Raw genomic sequence first — 9,337 nt, 5'->3', positions numbered from 1 at the left:
AATAATAGTCAAATTTATAATTGTGAATATTTTGAAATAGGCTACAGCCTTCGGATTGACAAACAGCCAGTCCTTACCATGCAACTCTGTCATGATCCATTCTCTTTCCGATTCACTTTTTCCGTTATCCTGTTCACCTTTTCTCTGCCTTTGCGCTGCACATTTGGAAAGACACCCGGTTCCTCCCGTCGTCCACTTGCTGAATCAATGGAACCCCCGTGTCGTTGTTCTGTCAATTCTGGACTCCTGTTGTGGAGACACTGAAGTCCCGGACCAGGTCTGGACTGCTGTATCTGGATCTTTATCTCTTAGATGTCCATTAAGACCTCTGTGCACTCATGTTGACTTGAATCAGCTGCATCCTACAGCTTTGTGGGTAGTACCCATATTTGGCCACCGGAAGGCGCCAATGTCTTAAATGTGAACACTTCAATTTGTGTATATTTGCACAGGTACTTAATTTATTTTCTAGAATAATTATCTTGGGAGACAAAAAATATGTGGTTTATATCAGTCAGAGTCATGACTGTATATAAAGATTATGATACTGATGATTATATTGTGAGTATAGTATTTAAAGTATCTTAGAACTCCAGGTTAACTCATAGCTAGAGCAGAGAGCCTCTGCTAGCTCTTCAGACGTTTCTACTGTATGTGTACTGAAGTGAAACACTAACCTGCAATCCTGCATGATTCAGAGAAAGGATGGAGAAAAGATACACGTAAAATAACAGAAAGAGCTAAAGAATAACGGGGAGGGAGAGAGCGAGCGAGCGTGTGTTTGCTGGTACATGTACGTACGCGTATGCATGTATGTGCGAATGCGGGGCCTGTGTGAGCGTTATAGCCCTTCTCTCTCTCTTGCTCTCTCTCTCTCTCTCTCTCTCTCTCTCTTTCTCTCTCCTGGTAGTAAAGTGTTTATGTAAGAAAACTATACCAGACCTTTGGTTTAACAGCCATACTTGGCCTGGAGTGAATAAGCTTAAGTGTGCTGGTACGAATGAGCTTTATAATGTTGAAAGAATATTATAGACACACAAGTGAGAGAGTTTTGAGTGGGTGTGTCCTGTCCGAACAGTAAAATCTCCAGCTCAGTGTTTGTGCTATTCGTCATGTGAATCGTCTGCTATGATGTTGGATTTCTCATGATGCATTTAGCTAATATGCAATATGACAGAAAGACGTCAGGTGGGCAAAGTGTGTATATGAGAGAGAGAGCAAGGGAGAGACAGATTCAATACTTGATGCTGTTTGCAGTAACTGATTTTTTCCCGGAGGTGTTTGCACCTCTGGCCAAATATTAAAATGGAAACAAAAGATCTTGAGAGAAATAAACTTCACTGATGTTGGCCTCTCGTGTCTTGCTTGTGTTCAGTTATTAGGCTACTTTGGTTTATGGTCAAGGATTCTTGTGGGCATATAATTGATCCTAACTACTACATATTTAACAAATATAGTCCCACTAAATACTTATTAAAGTTTTGTATGGTTTATTGTTGTTACACAATACATGCCGTTTTTTTCCGGACAGGGCTTATCCTTGTCCCAGACTAAAATGCATGTCTTAATTTAAAAACATCACACCCTGACATATCTTAACATAAACTCACCTAAAGGATTATTAGGAACACCTGTTCAATTTCTCATTAATGCAATGGTGTGGGGGATGTTTTCTTGGCACACTTTAGGCTCCTTAGTGCAAATTGGGCATCGTTTAAATGCCACGAGCATTGTTTCTGACCATCTCCATCCCTTTATGACCACCATGTACCCATCCTCTGATGGCTACTTCCAGCAGGATAATGCACCATGGCACAAAGCTCGAATCATTTCAAATTGGTTTCTTGAACATGACAATGAGTTCACTGTACTAAAATGGCTCACCAGATCTCAACCCAATAGAGCATCTTTGGGATGTGGTGTAACGGGAGCTTCGTGCCCTGGATGTGCATCCCACAAATCTCCATCAACTGCAAGATGCTGTTCTATCAATATGGGCCAACATTTCTAAAGAATGCTTTTAGCACCTTGTTGAATCAATGCCACGTAGAATTAAGGCAGTTCTGATGGAGAAAGTGGGTCAAACACAGTATTAGTATGGTGTTCCTAATAATCCTTGAGTGCCATTGTTTTCTCTCAGGATGCACACTAGTATTGGTTTTTGTAAGGTAAAATGTAAAAATGAATTTCCCTAACGCTCTTAACCCAGATATTGTCTTTACTTAAACAATGAAGTAAACATCACTTAATATTTTGAGTTTTGGACCAAACACTTAAAAAGTATAGTTTTTTTTTTACTTTTAAGTGCACAAAATCCATCAAACTAAACCATTCAAATAAATTGAACTTAAAATTATTAGTTCATGTTGTGAGGAATACACATAATCATTTGCGCCTGAATATTTTCATTATTTTCGGCTTTTTCACAGAATAAAAACTGATAAAACTTTATTAACTTAAATATTTGTTAATAAAATATATAGGTTTAAGTTTTTATATTATTGATGTTGTTTTGTTGTAAATGATAATTTTGTGATGTCACCGGTCAGGTGATCAGTGTTTCCGTACATGAACCCTGTTCAGAACATTTTATTGTATTTCTCTCCACATTACTGACAATGTATGTCAAAAACACAGTTTTGTATGTGTTTCTGTGGAGAATCACATTTATTCAATGATTGACTTAAAGTCAGTCATGAATTTTGTGTTCCATTTATAACACCAAAAGTAATATAAAGGATTAAAAAATGGCAACTTGATTTTTACGCTACACCAACTAAATGTTTTATGTTAATACAACTTAACCTGTTTAGTTTTACCCTGTGTAAAAGCTAACGTTATTTGGTGCGACGGGTTTCCTCACAAATTTCTAGTAATGTCAACTAATCCAGGTTAAAAGTTTTAAGTCTATTCAACTTAAAATTGTTGTTAGAACAGCTTATATGTCTAAGTAAACTTCACACAAGTTGTTAAGTAATCACTAAGGCCTAGTCCTGGATTAACCTAAACCAGGGGTGGGCATTCCCAGGGTGACCACACGTGCCACTCCCCCCGGACGCGCCCCGGCCAGGACCCCGGGTTTGTCCTCCGGAAGTCGCACCTGTCGACCGCATACTTCATAGAGGATTATTATTATTACAGAAAAGCAACTGTTACATTTTAAGGTAAGAATAAACCTACAAATGTATGTCTTATGTTTTTAACTGAATGACGTATGCGGTCAACAAATACGACTTCCAGAAGACGCACCGAAATCCTGGCCAGGACGCGTCCAGGAAGAATGGCACGTATGGTCACCCCAGGCATTCCTGGTCCTGTAGGGCCACTGCCATGCAAAATATGACCATAATCAAACACACCTGAAAATCCTAATCAAAGGCTTCAGTATGACTTGGAAATTACATTCAGGTGTGTTTAATTAGGGTTGGAGCTAAACTTTGTAGGACAGTGGCCCTCCAGGACCAGGAATGCCCACCCCTGACCTAAACTGTCCCTACATGTTGTCACATATCCTACCACAAATTACACATAAAAATTCTTGGTTCTCAGGTTTCAGTGATCGATTCGTTAATGGGATGGGTCACCCAAAAATGAAAATTCTGTCTTATTTATTCCCGTTTTGTTATAATCCCTTCTGCTGAACACAAAGTAAGATATTTGTAATAAAGCAGGAAACAGAAGCACCATTAACATTAACATTAACACTATTAACATTTCCCTTTCAATAGGTTGATTCAAACATCTAAGAAGAACCAACTAAAAGAATCAAATAATATTTAACTCTGCTTACATAAAAGTGATGAAATATAAGACATAGGTGGTGTGTTTTATGGGGTATTTTTATTTAAATAGAACTTGATTGATTTACTTTTTACAACCAAGGCTACAATTTAGGTGAAGCCTCGACGACAGGTACACGCACACCTGTGCCGGGAATCTGATCCCAAGAGGTTACCGACTGAACGGGAAACAAAGTGGAAAAAGAGATGGTGAAATGACATGAAAAATAAAGAAGGATAAAGGAAAGACAGATGCAAAGTCAAGACTGTCTTTTTGAGCAGCAGTTTCCTCTGCATTGCTGTCAGGGTACACGATGGACTGTAAAAAAGATGAGGAAAACATAAAGCAAGGCCTCCCGCTTTACTTCTGGGCAGGGATCATGCTGTCGATAGCTTCGCCCTTCTCCAGCTTCTTCTCCATCTCAATCATCAATTTGACACCATCGACTACGCACTGCACCTGTTCCACCTCAGAGGAGCCGATACGGTCAGCGTTGGAAATGTCAAACACTCCACCGACGGAAGCGGTGTCCACACCACCTGAGAAAGAGAGATAAAGAGAGAAATGAATTCCATTGCGTAATAATGAAAGGAATAATGGACAACAAATGGATGATGTGGGCATTTGTATACCTGTGCCACGCTTCTGCAGACGGAGTCTGGTCAGGATCTCCTCAAACTTGGGGTGTGTGCTCAGCTTGGGCAGCTTGACGTGGACGCCACCACGCAGGCCTGTGCCCAAGTTGGAGGGGCAGGTCAGAATGAAACCAAGATGCTCGTTCCACATGAACCCGTGATTGTGCTTCTTGAAAATCTCCTCGATCTGTTAAAGTAGAACACATACATGTTGTTGTAGTTAAGAATGGAGGCGTATATGTGTGTGCGTTTATATGTATTCTTCATACCCTTTGAAGACCAACGCAGAAGCGTCTGAACACTTCCTTCATGTTTCCACCTTGCTGCATGGAAATGACACGCAGGTGATCCTCCTCGTTCACCCAGACCAAGAAGGTCTTGTTCTCATTGTGCCTATGGGAGAAAGTTGGTTGGTATTTACATTGTTTGCATTTACACTGACCCAAATCCCTACCTTTCGCTTATACAACATTAAATGTATGTTAAATATGCCTTATCCTTATTACATAATATTGTCCCTTCACTTACCAGATGCCTCTTGCATCAGGCCAGTCGCGGGCCATACCAGCAGCCAGCAGCAGGGGGGAGACGGGTTTGTCAAACAGGAAGTGGTCAGCGATCAGCTGCTCCTGCTCGGCGTCGGTCATGGACTTCAGGGGGTAGTACTTACCCTTGAACTCTCCATCCAAGCTGTTCAGAGCTGGAGAAAGAGAAAAACCCAAAGTGTTTACTTGAAAGAACATCTTATTCAACAGATGTTCAATTTTTTATGTGAATGAATAAACCTTACTAATTGTTTATTTCTCTTGTTTGTAACTAAGTTGTGGCTATTTTGGTCATTTCAGTTGGGCCAATATAACTTTCTGTGTGTGCAGTGCACTACTTGATTTGTAATGTGTTCAGTTATATGCGACCCAGTCTAGGAAACCAGCATGTCAATTCTGTTTTCTACATTAATAGGTTTTATGCACAGCTGCACCACTTCCTGAACTCCAGCCAGCTCCTTGTTTCCTGTCTGCCATTATTGGACAAACTGATTAATCCAGGTGTGCCTGACCTCAGTAGTCACAACAACAATAATCAGACACACCTGGATTAATCAGGCAGACAGGAAACAAGGAGCCGGCTGAAGCCCAGAAGGCAGTAGAGCCGGGCACAAAGCCTACCCAACATAATGTAAATAACACTGAGAAAATATAACCTTGATATCTTTAATATTGACTGAGTAAGGCCATGTCAAAGACTGAAATCTTTATAATTGAAATAATTTGATTATGAGAATGTAGCCATGATTTTACATGCGGGTCACATATGTTGACTAATGTAAAGATGACACACCTTCAACAGACAGCTTCTCCACAGCTCTGCGCTCTCCACGGCTGTTGTGTGGGGGCAGGGCGTATCCCTTGATGCTGCGGCCAGTACGCACACGGCTGCTGAGAACATAGTTGGGGTCCAAATCGTCACCACCCTAAAATGGAAATTTTACTTTAAAAATGCGTCTTTTCAAAATAATCCACAGTGCTGTTAACAAGTATTTAAAAGTTTAACTGGGTATTTTTTTATTTTTACACATAGACGCAGGGTTTTTTTAACTTTCTAGCCGAACCCCTCTGACCTAAATATTTTACCTCAAATACCGACTGATATTTGAAGTTACTAAATTAATTACTAAATAATTTCAAAAACATTTATTTTTCATTGGTTTTAAGGTTTTTACCAGTAGTGTATTTTACATAGATATTGTTATTATTGACTGTTACTGGATGTTCATCGAATAATTTTTTTGATTGGTAGCATAAATAACACATCTGTCAATAACACATTTTGCATGAGCTCCTCAGTTTTCTGATAACAGGCTTGTTCGATTTCATGCGGCGCCGCTTGAACTGACAGGAGGGTGACGTCAAAGTACCGCGAGAGCGAGTCGAAATTACACTTATCCGTATGATTTCTCGAATCGAACTCGCGGTACTTTGACGTCATCCGCCAGTCGTTTCTTCCCTCGCTAGGGGTTCACGAACAACAGAGCTGCGTTCATCCCCGACAAAACGTTGCACAATGTTTTTGAAACAGAAACGGTGATAACCTGTTCTGGTGACGCAAGAGTTGCAACTACGGTAGCTGAGAAGGTAATTATTTGTGTTATTTTTGAAATGTTTACGGAGCTTGATGAAATCATTATAAATACGTGTTTAATACATGGGGCAACATTTCGATCTCTCTGAGGAAGCCAATACGGAAGTGACTTAAACTGCAATTCATCGAATGGCCGCCTGAGGCTGGCTCCAAAAAGCAGGCAATTCCCATAGACATCCATGTTAAAATGCCTAACTTTACAGTAGAAAATAATGTGTTTACAGCCTCCTGGTACAAAAACTCTTTTTGGTCTTTATAGCTAATGTTGCCCTTCATGACAACTGTGAGGGGGTGAATTGTTTTGTAACTCATCCATTTAAATTATATTAAGCCTTAAAGTTCTGCATAATTAAGGGCGTGGCCACCTTAGTAATGGTTGAACTGCCACTGCTGTCACTAGAATCGAGCAAGGCGGGCGTGGTTTCAGCAACCAGCCACCTCAGCCTCACCCATGTCCCGCCTCTTTACCCATTTTCGGTTATCCGCGAGTGATGCACGGCCAAGATGGCGACGACAGGTACCACCTACTTTATGCTTCATAAAAGCTCTTCACAAACCTATGGGTGACGTCACGGATGGTTTAATACTGTAAAATGCGACTCGATGTCACTGCCCTTGCCATCCAGTATGAAAGAGAACATTCCAACTTAGACCCATTGTGCGAGCTGTCTCTTAAGTACCACATGGTTTATTTACATGTTGCTGCTGATTGGACTGCAAGTCTAAGAAACACGTCGTTCATCCCGGAAATTGTAGCAAAATTTTGCACACCGGTTTGAACTTGAACGTTTTGGGAAACCCTGATCTAAAGCGACTTGTGCATTCAAGGTACGCCTTTTATCAATATGTGTCTTCATGGGATCGACTCCATGACCTTTACGCTGCTAACACAATGCTCCAGTACAAGGATGTTTTCGATGCTGTCTTGACTTACAGCTTTAATAAAATCTTTTTAAATTGCTATCAGTGTTGCCAACATGCAGGCTTTTGCACCTTCAGGTTCTCGAAGTTGAGGTCAGTCTTGTGCTTGTCAGTTGCCTTGTATCCATTGTGACGGTCAGAAATGACTGGGTCCAAGAGATCCTTGAACACTTCATAGGACTCCTCATCACCAGCAACACAGCCGACGGTCATGATGAAGGGGTGACCTGGAGATAAACGTAGGGTAAGAAATGATTCAAGAGTCAGTATATAGACGTATAAAAACAGGTTATCTGAAACACGTTTAGTTAGTTCACCTGGGTTGTCAACACCGGTCTGGATGACGTCATCCAGGGTGAAACCGGTGGGTGTCTGCTTGTCCCTAAGCTTGGCATACATTTCCTTAGTCAGCACTTTGGCCATGTGGTTGTTGTGCTTGGTAAGGTCTGGATACTCATCGTCAACACTGTAGTTGAGCTTGAAGTTGTTGTGGGTGTTTCCGAAAGGCATGATTGCGGTTCTAACTTTGAGGATTAGACATGAGAAAGATTTACGTTTAAGAATGTATCCATTAGCATGGAAAATAAAACAATAGCATGATTGTGTCATCAGCAACTACATGCATCACACCAGTCCAATCCTATTTATATTGAACAAAGTAATAACAAATAACTTGACCATGAATCAATCAAAGTGTTTTATTTAAGTCACTTGATAACAATTTATAAGTCACAGCAGCTAACCTAATAAATCAATATTTAGTACTTGATTAAAACATTGGATATTATAGCGCCCCCTGTTGAATTTAATCTTCATTAAAAAGTGATGAGTGCTACAGCACTTATGCAACAAGTTCTAGTCTGTCTGATATCTAGCAACCTGCACTTGAGGTCAACATTTGTAAAACGATATGCCCAATTGGGCCAGGAAAAGGAGACACTCTCAGGTCTATATGTAGACTGATCTATTTTTACTATGGTATCAATCCACTCCCTCCCTAAGTTTTCCACATGATCTTGAATCTCTTCCAAAGAGCCACGTATATTTCACATACAGTCACGCAACACTGCAACAGTCAAGAGAGAATTAAAGAGAATGTTGCAAGCATATAACTAAGCTGCTTGAAATCTTCTCCAATCAAATCAAATAAAGCTTTGTGTCCTGCATATGCGATTTTATAGACTCAGTAAATCAAATCACCAAATCGTCCACATACAATTAGCATTGACTTTGTATTAAACTGAACTGATGAAATCTAACTCAATATCGTAGAATATAACGTCCAGAAGCTCATTGAATGGTTGTCACATGATCACATTTTAAAAATAACCATAAATGGAAACCTGTCCCGAATGCTGAACAGCAGCTGAGTTTTTATAGCTGTATCTGATTCAGCTCTCAAAGCAGGTGAATGTCACACATGTGATCTTTGGGGATTCATTTAACATCAACTTGCCCAAAACATTACTACCTGCACTAGATTAATATTGAACATACACAATAATATAGCAAATCCATATGCATTTCACAAATACTCCAAATGTCCTATTTTTGCAATGATCTATCCATTACTGTTTGCTCCTTTAGGGGGTATTTTACTAGGAAGCATTATACTTCCTCTCTCAGTTATTTTATCAAATGATTTAGGCTAAATTACCCTAAGATCTAATGATTGGTTATCAAGTATAGTAATATCTTTACCTGCACACAAGGCAACAAAAGAGGTAACAGTCCTTGGGATCAGATCCTGTTCACCAAAGCCGAAATAGGGGTCACCCAAGCAAGTAGAATCCAGTTTGGGTTTATATACCGCTAACCCCTGCAGCCATTGGATGGCCCATTTTAGAGTTAACTGAATTCTG

The 9,337-nt window shown here is 40.1% G+C and overlaps 1 protein-coding gene across 1 annotated transcript; it reads right to left on the bottom strand.

The window, feature by feature from the left end:
• Nucleotides 1-3,821: 3,821 nt before the first annotated feature.
• On the bottom strand, nt 3,822-9,337 carry ckma (creatine kinase, muscle a). The gene is made up of 8 exons (XM_055199722.2): nt 9,177-9,337; nt 7,793-7,999; nt 7,548-7,702; nt 5,754-5,886; nt 4,944-5,115; nt 4,685-4,808; nt 4,413-4,602; nt 3,822-4,319 (listed from the first exon to the last, which is right to left on the bottom strand). Exons 2-8 carry the CDS (start codon nt 7,983-7,985, stop codon nt 4,141-4,143), a joined length of 1,146 nt encoding a protein of 381 aa, XP_055055697.1. The 5' UTR covers nt 7,986-7,999; nt 9,177-9,337; the 3' UTR covers nt 3,822-4,140.

This window comes from Misgurnus anguillicaudatus, chromosome 22, assembly GCF_027580225.2.
Source record: "Misgurnus anguillicaudatus chromosome 22, ASM2758022v2, whole genome shotgun sequence".
Classification (NCBI taxonomy): Eukaryota; Metazoa; Chordata; class Actinopteri; order Cypriniformes; family Cobitidae; genus Misgurnus; species Misgurnus anguillicaudatus.
This window is presented reverse-complemented; position numbering and strand designations above follow the sequence as displayed.

What these genes read in the sequence shown, in the direction of transcription:
- ckma (XM_055199722.2), bottom strand. Translation starts at nt 7,985, where the DNA reads ATGCCTTTCGGAAACACCCACAACAACTTCAAGCTCAACTACAGTGTT. An exon ending in GGAGAAGCTGTCTGTTGAAG is followed by an intron (nt 5,116 to 5,753) that starts GTGTGTCATCTT and finishes CTCTTTCTCCAG; the next exon opens with CTCTGAACAGCTTGGATGGA. An exon ending in CCTGATGCAAGAGGCATCTG is followed by an intron (nt 4,809 to 4,943) that starts GTAAGTGAAGGG and finishes TTTCTCCCATAG; the next exon opens with GCACAATGAGAACAAGACCT.